Source organism: Wyeomyia smithii, chromosome 1, assembly GCF_029784165.1.
Source record: "Wyeomyia smithii strain HCP4-BCI-WySm-NY-G18 chromosome 1, ASM2978416v1, whole genome shotgun sequence".
Lineage (NCBI taxonomy): Eukaryota > Metazoa > Arthropoda > Insecta > Diptera > Culicidae > Wyeomyia > Wyeomyia smithii.
This window is the reverse complement of record NC_073694.1, coordinates 149,465,924-149,483,562: the sequence shown is the minus strand read 5'-3', so window position 1 is coordinate 149,483,562 and position 17,639 is coordinate 149,465,924. Positions and strand designations below refer to the sequence as shown.

General features: G+C 36.7%; 2 protein-coding genes across 3 annotated transcripts; one reads left to right on the top strand and one right to left on the bottom strand.

Annotated features, from left to right (window-relative positions):
• Nucleotides 1-6,761: 6,761 nt before the first annotated feature.
• On the bottom strand, nt 6,762-15,637 carry LOC129732848 (fibrillin-2-like). 2 transcript variants are annotated; one of them, XM_055694205.1, is made up of 5 exons: nt 15,483-15,637; nt 15,245-15,362; nt 15,049-15,146; nt 14,891-14,987; nt 6,762-7,211 (listed from the first exon to the last, which is right to left on the bottom strand). In XM_055694205.1, exons 2-5 carry the CDS (start codon nt 15,327-15,329, stop codon nt 6,892-6,894), a joined length of 600 nt encoding a protein of 199 aa, XP_055550180.1. In that variant the 5' UTR covers nt 15,330-15,362; nt 15,483-15,637; the 3' UTR covers nt 6,762-6,891. The 2 variants fall into 2 exon arrangements, with proteins under 2 accessions (XP_055550180.1, XP_055550173.1); XM_055694198.1 differs by lacking the exon at nt 15,483-15,637 and having other exon boundaries at nt 15,245-15,476.
• Nucleotides 15,638-15,816: 179 nt separating this feature from the next.
• On the top strand, nt 15,817-17,213 carry LOC129732846 (uncharacterized). Its single transcript, XM_055694184.1, has 3 exons — nt 15,817-16,323; nt 16,586-16,682; nt 16,738-17,213. Exons 1-3 carry the CDS (start codon nt 16,153-16,155, stop codon nt 17,151-17,153), a joined length of 684 nt encoding a protein of 227 aa, XP_055550159.1. The 5' UTR covers nt 15,817-16,152; the 3' UTR covers nt 17,154-17,213.
• The last annotated feature ends 426 nt before the right edge of the window (nt 17,214-17,639 follow it).

The window sequence follows — 17,639 nt, the reverse complement described above, 5'->3', positions numbered from 1 at the left end:
TGCAGCAATCGATTAGAAAATCTTCTAAGATTCCTACCAAATGCATGAAATTGCAATTTTATCATTCGAACTATTGTACTATTGAAAACTCTTAAGCCTTGTCAAAACACAAAATTCGACCTCTGATTGGTCGTTATACCGCGCTTTCCCAACCACGGTCGGCAGAGTTATGGACCTAGTAAATTGGGAATGCATCATTTGGCCTATATAAGAGCTTCATCAGATAATAAACAAACATTTCATCGGATATTAAATTGAACAACTGAAATTTGAAGAACACAAATGATTATTTGAAGAGTTAATATTTTCTCGTTTTGCGCTATAATCCAAAGTTAATTATCTTCATCTACATGCATACTCTGACTATTATTACGTGTTTGCGTCGCTTAGTGTTTGGCTACGGTCATGCAGAACGCAAATAACGGCGCGATGCGATTCGGCAAGACGAAATCTATTGAAATGTATAGCTCTACTTCGCCTTAAAAAGAGCTGTACATTTCACCACGGTAAGGCGAATCGGTCAATCGGTCACCACGGCCAATGAACGGTCAACGTTTATTTACTAGAAAAAATGACTGACACGCAAGCAGCCAGGTTATCTTTCTAGTAAAAGTATTCTACTTCAACCTTCCGGTCGTGGCTTTGCATACAACCTTCTTGTGATTTTTTTTTAATTGTGTAGTATAGTGTCGTAACAAAAAAAACGAATACAACTAAAAAGATCACTTCAAGCGAGATTGACTCTCTGAACTAATGAGTTGAAAATCTTAACCACAGCCTCAACGCAAACCTCTTTCAGCAAAGCAAAACAAAATGTTTTTAGTCCATCGCTGTATTGCTCATTTTAATAACATTAAATCAACGCCAAAAATTGTTTTATTTCGCTTTCGGATACAGGAGCTTTCAGATGTCGCAAAGAGCGCTCCCATTTCACACAAGAAATTTTTCAGCTCCAGAGAATTTTCCACAGAATGGTTGTATTCAATATGCCGCATTGCATCAAGTTTCGAGCAAATAAGCTATAATGTAACTTCTTGCACTAAAAAATCAACAACAAATGAATTTTCTCATCGATCTTAAAGCCCAAATACACACACGGCGCAATGACACCTTCTCCATGCAAAATAGAAGGCGTGATCGCTATCCCGCCTTCCATTTTGTATGGAGAAGGCGTCATTACGCCGTGTGTGTATTTGGGTCTTTAAATGTTTATCATGTTGGTTATTTTATTTCTGTTGCAATTAAGTGCTATTTATATGAATTTAAACATGTTTTGTATATGAAAATAACGAGAATTCAGAAAACGGCTTTGATTCAAATTCCGAATACTAATCACTAAGAAATACAAAGGCAAACCGTCTCAACACTGACTGTCACTTTTTTCAACGCCTGTTGATTCGCTGGAAGTGGTCCTACAGTAAAGAGCTACACATCATTTGGTAAAGAACAGTAAAGGAACAAAATCATACTTTTGATTACACTAACTATAATAATTCGATTTTTATTCTGAAGTGTTCGAAGTTTTAATCAAAACGGTATATCCATTTCAAACTTCTTCCCAAGGTGCGGAGAGAAGCTTTCCAGAATTTTTTTTTATTTTTTCTAATGAATTATTTAAAAGAAAAAAAAAAATACAAGCAAACAATATTAGGGAGAGCTAGTCATGAGAATTGATCCTGCGTGCTGACCTTACTGAGTTCCGTTTTTTATCGCTGTATTGCTGAGAACCTTAACTCCGCCCCTTGAGAAGATGTTTGAAATGGATATATATTGCGGTAATCTGTAGCGTTTCAGCGGAAGTCAAACCTCTTCCGGTTTGTCGTTTACACGTTCACATTTCGAAATCTCAGACCATGAGAAATACTACAAGGTATACAGCCCTAGGGTTGTATGAAATGGTGACGTGGGACTAAACACTGTAATTAGGGGATTTTTTGTTACAAAATATACAGAGTCCGCAGACAGAATCAATGTGTTTGCTCAGTGACTGTACGTATTTTTATTTTCAGCCTCCCCCTGAAATCAATTATTGAAATATATTCAACAACACTCGAAAGAATAACGATTATATTTGGATATTATGCCTGCAGTGTTTTTTTTTTGTGCAAACAACATGTAACAAGATATCGTGATTGTAGATGAAGCACCGAGAATTTCTCGTAATGCGTCAAAGTCAGAATTAACTCTATATCCTAAAAAACCGAATCCAAACTCGATTAAACGATTATAACAAACAGCCATCGCAAATATATCTGAACTTGATAGGAATAACAGAGCCTGTAATATTTTTGATATGCCAGAATGATAATAAGTGCAGATTCATATCAAATTCTGTTATCATACACTTGAATGCTGGAAAGAGTGTTTTTTATAAGCATATTTATAACAAAATTTGATATTCAATTAACAAAATATCGTATATTCCAACAAATTCTGATCTTTTTCTGCCAAAAACCTTACAAAACTTGCTATAATTTGTAATAATCAGTAAGTAATTTTAATAGGAATTTTGATACATTAATCATTAACGAGACCAAGTTTAGAATACAAGTTGATACAAAAAGTTTGTAACAAAATATCAAGTTTTGATACAATCCTGATATCTTTGACTGATCGGGATAATACTTGCTTTGGTTTTGTCTTATTTAACTCCGATTAAATGTGTATATTTGGGAATTTACTCTTTCGATACTATCCGGCCATGATTATTTAGTGAATATCGAAGATAAAATTATATAAATATCCGTTGCAAGAATTTACAATTCTTGTTGAGTAATTTATGGTAATCATATTTATTAGATTAGGTTTCAATCATCATTAACAGCAGCATTGCATTTTTTCCTCAATTGCACACGAATAGAAATATATGAAGAAAAGTGTACCACTGCAATACGAATAGTACCGCTGCAGTACGCGTAGAAATGTACCGCTGAAATGTACGAATAGAAGAGTACCGCTGCAATCATGGACGACGAGAGACCTGCGGTTTTTTACTTCACTGGTACTGTTGCTTTTACCGGCATGTTTTCTTTCAAGACGTCGGTTTTTATTAGGTTATGAAAGCAGGTTTAGAAATTGTTCAAGAATGGGGATTGTTTCTAACTTCTAGGAAAACTTTTACCTTCGAGACATCACATTAGTCTAAGCTCATGGAAGCAAAACTAAATTGACCTATTGGGACAATTTTTTTTCGATATTTTTTTTCGATATTGATACCGAGAATATAACTGGGAACGGATGGTGTCCATTCACGTCGTCTGTGCTAGGAATGATCGCATGTAACTGGTTCATTATTCGCGTAAATTTGTCATTGAAACTTTTTATCAATTTTACCGCTTAACAATGAAATTAGAGCGATTACTATCTTATTAAAAAATTGTTACACATTTTATCTATCCAACAACATATTGGTTATTGTAATCCATCATGTGGTTATGCTGTTATTAACGTTTGAAATCTGACGCAACATTTGCCAGTTTCATTTCCAATTTTACAGAATGCATCCCAGTATAGTGAACAAAGACGTAGTCCCACGTCAAAATTGCGAATATAAAGTGACCAGAAGTCCCTCGTTTCGCGGAACAGTTCCGCGTTTGAACAAATTGTCCCGCCTAAAAATACGCCCCGCGAAATGTCCTACGTTCATCAAAAGTGTCCCGCACGCTTTTGAAATATCCCGCGGTTTCAAAAAAATAAAACTAACGGGTGTTATATTTTTGTCACTGGGATAACGTTCGTCTCTGACAAGCATCATTAAAAAAAAAATAAAAGGTGTGTATGGTACGGTAACCAGCGGTATTCGGCAGCTCCGAATGTTTTTATTGTACAGTCAGGTTTTTTACACGGTTGCTTTCTTCAAAAACTCAAAAATGGTACAAGATATCGACTTCGTTCCAATCACGTTTTTCGTTTTAGGACAAAGATTTCAATGAAAAAATCACAATTTTTGGTTTAAATACTGAAAATTTGTAATATTGCATTTTGGTCTTTAGACTAACCACCCAAGTAACAATTCTATAGCTACTTGGTTTTCTAACGGTTTTATCACAGCAATGAATATCACCAACGATTTTATGGCGGTTAAACCCGTTGCCAAAAATAGCAAGTCGTAATGAACACTGATAGCTGTCAATAAAACTCTAATACAACTTCCAATAAAACCGACAAGAGTCAATGCGATTTTGCTTTATTATTGGTTTTATTATTACTATCTATTGCCCCATAAAACCACTCCAGCTTGCTGTCATATAACATAGAAACCAGTTTTATTGCGGTCATTCAAATGCCCAGTTTTAACCTGTCAAACTTGTAAACAAATATATGCAGGCAATGATATACATAAAGGTGAGACAAAAGCGGCTGAGTTGGTTTAGTGTGATGCAGAATTCTGTCGCAGTCTCCGTAAGATGTGTGTAAAATGCTTTAGAGCATCTTGCAGCGCATTTGTAAACATTGATGACGTAGAACTCCAAAAATCTAATAAAGTAACACAGCAAACTTAGTACTTTTCGGTAGTTTTTTTTTTTAATTTTATCGCCAGTTTGGCTTGTTTTGGTTGAAAATAATTTCCTATGTCGTTAAATTATGCGTCCTTAAAAATAAGGTAGGGGCAAGACACTATTGATATATTTCGAAATATATTCAATATTCAATTAAACTAAGTATGTATCGTTGCATTTTTCGTGCACCTCTCTATTTCTTTAGACTAATCACCACCATATTCAATCAAAGTTCGCACGTTTTGGGACGGGTTTCTACGTTATTTGTTTAACTCAATTTATTCTTTTTTTACGCGGTTCCATACAAATTTAAAACGTATCCCCACGTAAAGAAACCTGACTGTGTGTACTATACTTTAAATTTCAAACACAATATTGATGCGCATGAAATGGAACACCAACATTACAATGTTACTATTAATTTAGATAAATGTTACGTTACATTTTGATAACCTTGAAACGTGCATAATTAATAACAATCGCAACGTAACAATTACATTACCAAAAGGATATTTCGTTACATTACAAGTAAAGCATTTTTGTTACATTGCATGTACGTTTAATACTGTTACATAACAATGTCACCATGTTTTTAGTAACAGTTATGTTGCAATTAGATAACTTTGTAACGTAACAATGTTACTTCTGAGTTACAGAACAGCAACATTGTGTTACATTCAATGTCGACCGGAAAAACATTTCCAGCAGCAAGATTTGTTACATGTTGAAGATACCAGAAGAAAAACATTAAAATAGGTAAGTACTTGAAACATATGAAACTATACCGTCACGTTACAAAGGTCTAATTTTAACTGTTCAATTTATTCTAGTACCGATGAACTCGAGCGACTCGTTTAGTTCAAAACACTGGTGAAGAGATCAATTGAAAACGCACGAGGACAGCCCAGCGTGAATTGTACAGGAAAGCAAATTAACAGAATGAGGTTCGGATTTCATACCGGAGTATTCTGGCATTTCCAGTAATATGACAAGTGATTTGCTGCATAGCTCCCTCAAGTTCTTTCCCGAACCGGTACGACAAAAAGAAAATACATGAGGTAGCAACTCCTGAAGAATCAATAAGATCAACAAGATAATTCTGCACAACGTAATCGTCATCTCATCGACATGCAAAAGATTATTCAGAAGAAAAACAAAACATAATTATAAAATTCACAGTAAATATCCTGGAAATATGAATACAAAAGACAAAACGGAAACAACAGAATACCTAATATGCATTTTATCGACAAAATAAAAATAAAAAACGTCAAAAAAATTATATGATCGTTTAAGACATTGCTCACATCCCAAAAACTTCCGGAACCTAATTTAAAAATATTTTTGATTCTATTCATTTTTTAATAAGCATTGAATTTATTCAAAGTAGTGGGTGTTAGGATAGAAATTGCATACCTATGGCATTTTAATGGCCGTTTCATAATAATAGTAGAAAAATTTTGAAACGATTTTACGGTACTAATATTTCATTGCAAAAACAGAACAGTTCACTTCTCAAGTTTTTCTGGAAAATGTTTTTATATAAATTATCGATGAAATTAGCATGAACATCAAAGCCGAAAAACAAACTCTATATGAGAATGTAAAACCATTTGCTGTATGACGTCACAATTGTTAACACGGACGTTGTTGATATTTTTCGTCCTTGTCAACACAATCTCACGTATACTTCTTCTACACCCTATCCAGCTTCTTACGCACCATAATGGCGGGTGGTATAATGCGCGTTCGTAATTTGTGAACCTCTCTGCTTACGTCAGATTCGTGATTTCTGCAGTTTTGCCAACATGAATGTTGCCAGATTTATTGGTTTTCGTGCGAAAATACATGAAGAGTCAAACTGACGTAAGCAGAGTTGTCAAAAGGGTAGGTAACATATTACGAACTTTTCATTATAGCGTCCGCCATTATGGCGCGTAAAAAGCTGGATATAAACCACACTGCAATAATGCCGTGTGCTCTAATACGTGTTCGTGATTTGCGAACCTCTGCTCACGTCAGTTTCGGGATTTCTAGAGTTTTGGCAACACTAGTGTTGCCAGATGTATTTTCCTGAGTAGAACTGACGTAAGCAGAGATGTCAAAAGGGTAGGTAACATATTACGAATTTTTCATTATAGCGATCGCCATTATGTCGCCGAAAAAGCTGGATAGGATTCGTGCCCAGGCGTCGTTGGCGGCGACTTTACCAAAAAGGCTAGGGCGACTCAATTCGCGCTTTATTAGTAGTATAAACACGTCTTTTATATTCTTTTTACTTCATTTTATTAAGGATGCGTTTCGCCCACACATAACAACTGAGCATACAGTATGTGTGATAGACAAATTCATAAATTTGATGTCGCTTGCGTTGAGTGGAAGTCTTTCTAATTCATCCGAGTGTAATTGATTGTTCTTTACCGGCATTCTTAACACCAGTAATATTTATACATTCTAGTTCATGCGTAGTTTCGTTTACTCCAACAAATCGCTTTAGTTGGCCTATCTCACAACGAGGATCGTAGTTATTCAACACGACACAGGTGCCCTTGAACATCACCATGGAAACTTTCGGATCGTCGCTGACGCAACTGTTTGGGATGCATTCTGGTTTTTTTGCGTTCAGGGCTAGTTTGATCATGAAACCGTTTTCACAGTAGCCTTGTGTGTACATTTCGTAACATTTGCGCGTTGGCGGATGAAAGACGTAAGCTGAAAAGAAACAGTATTGTAATCATATCACTGTTAACAGTTAAGTATCATTCAACAAAGCAATTCATTGGAAGATATCCTAGAAATATCGAAATTTCTACGAAGTGCTAAAACATATTTACGACCACCTCTATAATGAGAACTGTGTGTGGAAATATTTCGGACTAATTGAGTTGATTAGCTATTCACGGATTTCTTAATTTTATTTTTTCTTATTCTCGCTTATTTTCCGGCGGTCTAGTTCCACCACTGTTGTTGTGCCAATCACCGACGCCCAGGGAGGCGACTCCACCCTGGACCTTAACTTACGACCCGTTGATTAACGGACCGGCGCCAACGGCTTTACTTCCTCGTGCGATGGAAGGCGTGATCCCAGAGATTTTTCGCCTCAGAAAATCTCCCAGTGTCGGCCAGGATTGAATCTAGACCAGTTTGGTTGGTTGTGAGTGGATCACGCCCCCTCACAACCATGGACATCTATGTCGGCGCGGTGGGATTCGAACCCAGGCGTCGAGCGTGGTTGGCGGAGACGTTACCAACCACGCTAGGCTCCCGCCTAAATCTTTTTAATTTTATATTTTAGCTAAAAGAGCCTAATTTCTTTAGCAAAACATGATTTTCCAACTTTACGAACTAATTTAATTTTTTGTCATATTGACTTACATTTTAAGTTTAGTAAAGCGGGCAATGTATGTAGTTTCGCGGACGAGGGAAATTTTTTCTAATTTTAGTCACACCTTCTATTCCCGTTCATCATCGCATTTCCGCGAAATTTTTACACCATTGTCCTTCGATTTTCAAATGAAGAATGAAAATCGCCTTAAATCGCTTGAATGACAGTTGATACATGGACGAACTTGTAGCGATTTCGACCAGTTTTCATTTGATCCATAATTTTTGAAAATCACGTTTTGCTTAGAAAAGGCTGCTCTTTCAGATGATTTAAAAATTGGCATAGCTAAACAACCCAGTTGTATTTTATATTATCATCGATCTTTTTAGAGTAAAAATAGTGGACTTGGGGAGGACATCCGTCACAATTTCGGGCATCTAAAAATGAAATGATTAACCACAGACTTACAGACGTATCACCGGAATCTAGCTCAATCGATCGATCTTTTAATCGCATTACAGTCATCGCGGGACAACACCGTCTAAAGCGCTGTCATGCAACCGCATACATATTTTGTGGTTCCCAATTTGACACATGCACGCACGCTAGCGCTGATGTCGAAATACAAGACGCAGCGCGAACACGACAGTAGATGGTACACTAACGTAAAGTACTGATATAAGCCGAACGATGATTTTATTGAAAATTTGTTCAATTTGTTGTTTTGCAGCCAGTTTCATATCGTTAGATGTAATTTAGAAAAAAATATCTGTTGATTGCTACAAGCCGTCCAGCGAACAACAGCCGAACTGCAAACAAAGAGCTGTCAAAACTTGGCAATACTCCACCACGCAATTTTCTCATGTATGTGATTGTTACTAGATAAGAAAAATCTTAAAAATAAAACAATGAATAGTTATTGCTGCATCCGATGTCCGAAGCTTTAATTTTAACGATATTAATCAATTTTTGTTCAAACAATTGCAGCTTCCATTTTAGTAGTTCATTGAATCTTAAAAGAACCGTGTTTACGTTCGCTAGAGCTCACATGCCGAAAAGAATAAATTATACAATCTTTTGGTGAACCCGCCTGATTCTGGTCGAACCCGAAACTCATTGTCCGTTTTGGATGTCCGGTTCAGCGTTTGGGAGTGAGAATGCCAGTTGTTTTTGAAAAAGTATCAGTTTCTTAAAAAATGTGGCAATTCATTATAACGTAAAACAGCGTGTATATATCTGCCGAAATGTTGGTTAATAACCGATTTAGCAATGCATTTTATTTTCATTTACATTTCTTTGTCAATTTGTTTGCTTCCACCCTAATTTTCCCTTAGATTTGAAGAAAAAATCAAAATGACTCCTATTGCTGGAAATTAAATTTCGATCAACACAATCAGCAGTTAACGGTCAACAAAGTCAACAATTTTAAATGCTGAAAATTTTTTTATTTATCATAACCGACTTAGTTTTGGAGACCTCTTCTCACAGTGATCATTCTCACTCGCCAGAGCGATTCTCGCTGTAAGCTTGGTAACTGGTTATACTTTACAGAAGCTTAGTGACTAGAGTCACAGAATGACTATGAAAACCACCCTTCGCTACATGAGGTGGTTGTAGTAATAGCACAGAGAACAGATGTTCATCTTATATTTAAAGGATGTGTAAAAACTTGAAACCGACATTTCAAACGTAAGTGGCAATACTTGCGCTTTGTAGCGCACACGTCACTGACAAACCAAGCACTGATATCGATAGAACATCGATACGGCAATATTTATGCAATGCAACTGGGGCACCAAAGACAGATATCGTTAGTTTTTGACCGTATTTTAATTCAAATTTACACATGCGATTTTCAAGTTTTTTTATATGAACATGCACCTCTGTTCCCTGGGGCCCATCATTCTTATCATGGTAACGCACCACATCATATATTTAAGCATTGTACTTCACCCAAGCTAAGTGTTTCACATGGAAATACCATTGATTGGGTACTACGAAGCTGTTGATATTCATTTGTTTGTTTATTTTTCATGAGAAAAAGAATGAAGGAATTATTGTTGCTTAGGAAGCCTATACATAGAGAGAAGGCAAGGCGCTCACCTTTATAACAACTGTCAATATCAAAACGGATGAGTTATGTGATTCATTCGCTGTTATTCGTCTATGTATAGGCTTAAGGAGCCTATAAAACATGGCGTTCACTGTTAAGGTAACTGTCACACCAAAACGGTTAACGACCATGCAAAATCATACAGCGCGCTCGTTTTGATGTGACATTTACCATAACGGTGAACGCCATGTCTACTCTTTTTTGTGTAGGGTCTCTATCTAATATCTCTTTATGTTTCGTACTAGCGAATAGCAAAATATTGATAGACACTCTTGTTCTTGTTTACACCCGTATCTGACTTTTGTATGCAAACACCGATTCGAACGAATTAGGTTGTTAAGCTATTCACGAATTTGATTTTTATATATCAGCTAAAAGAATGTACTTTTCAGAGCAAAACGTGATTTTTTTAAATTTTATATCATTGTCCTTCGATTTTAAAATAAGGAATGAAAATCGCTCTAAATCGCTACAATGACAGTTGGTATAAGGGCGAACTGTCATTGTAACGATTTCGAGCAGTTTTTATTCGTGATTTAAAAATTGAAGGACAACGATTAAAAATTTTTGAAAATCACGACAGTTGCGTAATTTGTGTACGACGCCTAATAGTGAACCTATATATTAGAGAAATGACAAGGCACTCACCGTTAAGGAAACTGTCAACATCAAAACGGGCAAGCTGTATAATTTTGCATTGCCGTTATCCGTTTTAATGTTGACAGTTGCCTTAACGGTAAGTGTCTCTGCGTCTCTCTTAGGGAACCTATACATTAGAGAAATGACAAGACACTCACCGTTAAGGCAACTGTCAACATCAAAACGGATAACGGCAATGCAAAATTATACAGCTCGTCCGTTTTGATGTTGACAGTTGCCTTAACGGTGAGTGTCTTGTCATTTCTCTAATGCAGCGGTTCTCAACCTGGGGTACGCGTACCCCTGGGGGTACTCGAAAGCCTGCAGGGGGTACGCGAAAGAAAAATCAGTAATGGCGGATAAAGTAATTTTTCTTTATAATTCTTTACTTTCTATTCAATGTTGCTCCTAAAACATGACTGTAGCAATCAAACAAACGAAGTTGAATTTAAAACCTGATCTAGACCTCCACAACATGATCTACCACTACCACTCTCCCACTCTGCGAGAACATTCCAAGCCAGGGGGTACAATTGATATGAAAAATATCGCCAAAGGGTACGCGGACAAAGAAAGGTTGAGAACCGCTGCTCTAATGTATACGTTCCCTAGTCTCTTTGGTGTGTACAGGGGACTATAAACGTCAACATTTTGCCTACCAATCATAAATTCATCACAACGTCAATATTTAGTTTCAAATGCCTACAAAACCTATATTTTTCATTAAAAGTGCACATTGTACTGAAAACAAACGTTGAGTTCTTGTTTTTTCCATCTAAAACGATATTTATTCGAGAATAAGTCTACCGACAATTATGGGACGTTTACTCAATTCCATATGTTTTAGAGCAAACCAACCAAAAAGTGGGTACTAGAAACGCTGGTACCAGAATCAATGAATGGTAGATGGAAAATGTATGGAGTTTGACAGCCACACGAGTTGTATGTGTATAGTAGGGTGTCCCAAAGAAATCGATGTTGAAAAAGTCAAGGTGCTCAGCCCTAAATTGAAAGATTTCGACTTTCTAAAAAATCGTTCTCAGGTTGCACAAACGTGATTTATGAAGAAAATGACTTTTTCAAGCTACAGAACCACCCTTTTGCACTTTTTTCAAATCTGTTCGATTCTCACATTTTCCATGTATTTTTTTATTTTTGTGAAATTGTTTTTGAATATTTTACATGGTTTGGCTCAGCATCGCATTCAATTATTTGACTCACAGAGCCCATTGAACATCATAAAAAAGTGATTTTTTCATAATTTTTAGATAAAACCCTTCAAAACACATAAAAAATTGTTTTATCAAGAACTGAAATTTTTAATGCTAAGCGGGATTCAAGACGAAAATTGACATGAAAAAAGATCCTTGATATCTTATCGGGAGGCTGAGATATTGGCGTTTTTACATGTGATGGAAGAACTATGCATTTTGTCAAAATGCCACTAAAGCTCAATATCTCCATTGCATAGTATTTTATTTTGCCGTTTGTGCGTAAAATTTCCTAAATAGTGATTCAAATGTTGATTATAGCCATAAGGTATGTTTGGAGAAGTTTCAGGATATTCAAACCTGCATCTTTAAATGTAGAAAGATGGGTGACCAATCCACCAATGATAGAGATAAAAAATTTACTTTTTAATGAGAATTAGATGGACGCAAGGTGTCTTCGACAAAGTTTTTGGTTATCTTAAAACAAGAAACTTTACCGAAGACATCATGTTTCTATCTCTTATATATTACGTGAAACATTGAGGTTTTTATTAGAAGGCACTAAAAATCACAATTTTCGTTCTAACATTTTTCGCAGATTTTTCCGAATTTTTAAACCTTCTACTAAGTTTTCAGCCATCCAAAAACGCGTTTGTTTTCTAAAACATTGTTATTTTTTATCTCACAAAATAAAACAGATTTCTTAAAATGCATATTTTTCCATCACATATAAAAATGCCAATATCTCAGTTCCCCGATAAGATAGCAAGTATCTTTTTTCATGTAAATTTACGTCGTAAATCCCGCTTTGCAACGAAAATTTCAGTTCTTGATCAAATTTTTTGTTTACTTGATAAAACCTGTGATAAAACCCTTAAATTTTATCTAAAAATTATTAGAAAAATTATTTTTTTCTGTGATGTTTAATGGGCTCTGGGAGTCAAAAAACTAAATGCAATGCTGAACTGAACCATGCAAAATATTCAAAAACTACCCCACAAAAACAAAATAACAAGAGGGTTGTGTGCAAAGCCACGACCGCAAGGTTGAAGTAGAATACTTTTACAAGAAAGATAACCCGACTGCTTGCGTGTCAGTTATTTTTCTAGTAAATAAACGTTGACTAATCAGATCAATCGCCACTTTCCGCCATCGCTGGTATCCAGTGCAATGCTAGTGCTGCTGCTAAGGGAGGAAGACTGCTGTTGTCGCTGTCTAGAACTCTCATGAGCGGCTTCGACTGAAACAGGCTCTTATATAGGGATGAAAACTTATCGATAGTTATCGATAGGAGAAAGAATTTATCGATAACTATCGATAGCCATATCGATCGATATTTCCCATCCTTACCCTTATACTGACAAAGAGCACACTTCAAATTGCAAGGTCTATGTTTCTGTCGACTGTGCTTGGAAAGCAATCATGTTAACGACCAATCATGTTAACGACCAATCAGATCAATCGAATTTTGCGCTTAAACAAGTATTGACCATTTTCAATAATATAGTGAGTTGCTTGTCATGATTGGGGCTTGTTTTTAAATTTTGATTATGCGAAAAATTGATTTTTATGCAGATAATGAAAGTTTCGGCTGTCGTGTTCATGACTGAACGAAAAGATAATTCACTACGTTCTGAGACACGGAGATAAAGTAAAATTTATAACTTTTACAAATTTAAAAATGTGAATTACCTCATTAGAAAATAATAACTCTTCAATCAAGTTTTTATTTCATCCTGAAAAGGATAATTTGTTGTTCATTTCAGAATCGGATAAGATGCCGATCACATCTTTGCGTTATCACTGACAGTGCGAACAAAGTATTCCTTGTGATAAAATAAACAGTGAAAAACTGATTTTACACTCAAAACTAGACGGCTCACGTGTATTAGATTTATTTATTTATTTATTTACTATTACCAACAGACATAAAATAAATTGTCCTAATGGCTACGTGTTGTCAAAATGAGTCAACTTTCATTGAATGCATTTACTTGTGCCCACTATCGCACAGAGACTGCATTTCACTAAAGTGCATCACTGCATCAGCCGCTATCGATGCTGAGATCCGCTGCAACTAGTGCGCTATCCATTGCTACGCCACAGTTGTGGCCGCTTTCCGCCATCGCTGGTATACACTGCACTGTTAGTGCTGCTACTAAGGGAGGGCGACTGCTGTTGTCGCTGTCTAGAACTATCATGAGCGGATTCGGCTGCAACAGGCTCTTATATAGGCCAAATAGCATGTTTTAAATTGCAAAGTATATGATTCTGTCGACCGTGCTTGGGAAGCAATCATGTTAACGAGCAATCAGAGGTCGAATTTTTCGTTTTGAGAAGGCTTGACTATTTTCAATAGTAGAATAGTGTGAATAATAAAATTACAATTATCTTCTTTTGGGAAGAATCTTAGAGAAATTTCTAATCTATTGCTGCAAGATTCAAGGAAATCCACCGAATACTAACCGATTTATTAGCATTTGAAATTGGACATATTTTTCACTTTTTTCGGTTTTAGATTCTCATTTCACATCCCTATGTAGCCGAACTTCCTGAGAGAAGTATTCTACTTCAAAAATATATGGAAAAATGTAGGAATCGAACAGAATTGAAAAAAGTGCTAAAGAGTGGGTTTGTAGCTTAAAAAAGTCATTTTTTCATGAATCACGTTTGGGCAACTTGAGAACAATTTTTTAAAAAGTCGAAATGTTTTACAAAAATGCTATAAACAACATTATCTTTCAATTTAGGGCTGAGCACCTTGACTTTTTTAACATCGATTTTTTTTGGGACACCCTAGTGTATAGGCTCCCTAGTTCATACGAATGTGACATGATTGTAAACAAGAATCGCGTGAATATACAGAAACATTTAGGCCCTTGCCATGCCGAGTGCGGCGCTGCACGAACGGCGTCTTTTCTCACGGTGAGGAATAATATCAGCAATGAAAACTCACGCGCGTCAACACAGATCCCGAACTGTTTCGCCGCAGTTCGCGGCGCGCCGCACTCAGCATGACAGAGGCCTAATAGATTATGTTTATGAATTCTTTTGTCTCTTTTCGACGCATAGAATGGGCACAATCGACATTTACAATACTTACTCGGCTTACAGTCGCAAACCCAATCACTATCCTGGTCACCTGGGTAAAGAATCTCATTTTCAAGGCACTTTTCAGGAATGTAAACCGGAGTTCGGTTCTGAAACAAATTCGCGTAATTTTAAATGTACAGCAACTCTGAATAGTGTGCGAAACCTTACCCTAGCATTGAGCATTGAATCGATCGTTGATTGATCAGCTGGAAAAGCGAAAAGTTCTGTAGCGACACGCTGGCCATCTTTGTATGGTGATGTAGATGCTGAAATTAATCACGATTTTGCTAGTCATCGGAAGCTCTAAATTTAAAACTAGTTTTAAAGCTTATATGATCCTCGATTATGCGTTATCGATACTTACTGTTTGAAGCTTGGGGAAACGACGAAATCATCAACAGGTTGACAACAAGATAGGCTAATACAGTTAAGTACACTTTAGACTGCATTATGTTGAGGATGTTTGGCACAATGTTGAAATGCTAAAACGATTTTGCACCACAGAAGATTATCAAAGGGGCAGCGACAACGACTGAACACTGGGTTTTTCCCAACGAAATTCAATTGTACAACTTGATCGTCGTGTTTCGTGCTAAACCTACCTAACTTGATCGGATTGACTGGTTGTGGTATTGCTCTCGCAGAGAGGGAGAGGATAGAGCGTGCTTTAAAAATCGTACATAAGAACGAATCTTTCTGAGACAAGGATTACGACTCTACTGACTAAGAATGGCACCGGTTGATTAAAGTTGATCGTTAAATCGGTTATTACCCGAAGTGTTGTTATCAATCGAACCGACTGCGTCTCGAACTAAGAGAGAGAGAGAGGGAGAGAGAGAGAGAGAGAGAGAGAGAGAGAGAAAGAGAGAGAGATAGTATTATTGTTCCATTCACTTATAGTTTTGGTAAACTGGTAATAACAAACAGTATTGCAATCAGATTATAAACATGAGCGTCGGCCGTGGAATTTCGCGGGGAATTCTATGCAGTTTTCACCAAGATGTCCAGTTAGAGAACAGATTGGAAGTTTAGAGGCAAAATGGGCTTACATTTCATGTAATCTGTTCAACCTGACCGATAACTAAATCTAGTTTGCACGAATGGACATATGATCTTAGTAACCCTATCTAGTAGGAAAAGTTCATCAGGTTATCGTCCATTCTCCGGTTGAGTGATAACGAAGAGTGTGAGAGCCGCACACGCAGTGCTCTTCGGTTCTCTCGCAAGAGATCGTGGAATCTAGCTCACTGTTTGCTGGCTGGCTCGTTGATTATGTTTTACAAGCTGTTTAAGTTAGTACTTGTTTTGAAGATGAATCGAAAGGAGGTTATGTTGTCGATTATTGTCGTTATGGTTGCTCTGGTTTCTGGATTCGCCTATGGAGCTGATGATTTTGGATATCGGGAAGACCCAGTAGAAAACCCTCATGGACAAAATAAACACGTAAGCATACGATTCAGCAAATTACCTCCTCGGAAACCATTGGGAAGCGATAAAAGTTTTTGGTGTTCAAACGGTTTTGACGATTATTTACTATTATAATTATACAGCGTTGATGACGAAACTGGGAAGGTCAAACAGTACTCACGGAAGTGATAACCGTTGGTTTTCGAGATCAAGCTTAGACAATAATTAACAAAAAAGTGTTACTTCAAATTATCGAGAGATGAGTTCTGTTGAGAAATTGTTTTTTTTTTGTCTTCAGAACCGGACCCCGATCTACATTCCAGGTTATTGTGGTAACAATGAAATTCTCTATCCAGGGGATCAACTTCACGATTGGGTTTGTGACTGTCGACCTGGTAATTCTTCTGTTAATTTAAATTTCGTCATGTGATAACTAACACCATAATCTAGGCCATGTCTACCATCCTGCATCCCGTGGTTGCTTTCCGTTGTACACACAAGCTTACTGCGCAAGCGGTGAATATGTGGAAATTCCACCGGGAGCCAAACTACCGCGATGTACTAAAAACCCCTGCAAGGGACAGGAAATCCCGTTTAACGGAAGCTGCGTCGTGTTGAACAAAAACAACAAAGGGGCTTGTCCGACAATCGATCGAATACGATACGTGGTCGCTGTCAACGAAACAACGCTTCAGCTCAGCTGCATCCTACATGGTCCGATCGATCTAGTCCGAGTAACATCTCAGCGGGGTGACATCGAAAATATTGGCGATTATGTGCCGTTAGAAGATGGAAAAGTGCTTTTTACGGCTGCTGTCAAATGTGCCCCAGGGTCCGGAGCTGTGTTGAACAACACATGCACATGAAATTAAAACATCTTTTTTCTATAATGGTTGCATTTATAATATAAATACGTTTTTTTATGATTTCTGTGATACTGATTCACTAAGTACCTTAAATGTTAAGGCTGGATTACACTCTTTGACCAAGCGTCAAATATTTGTCACTTTTTGACAGATAAAAATTTGGTAAAAAGATAATTGTTTGTCACTCTTCAATTTTTACATGTGGCAAACACGGGCAAACAACATGATGTCAAATAAATTTGATCATGATGTTAGAAGGTCAATTATTTGACCATTGGTCAAAGAGTGTACTACAGACTTTAGAAAACCGTGTTTAAAGCCTGTATTACACTCTTTGACCGAGCGTCAAATATTTGTTACTGTTTGACAGATAAAAATTTGGTCAAATATAATTGTTTGTCACTCTTCAATTTTAACATGGGGCAAACACGGGCAAACAACAACCATGATGTCAAATAAATTTGACCATTATGTCAGAAGGTCAAA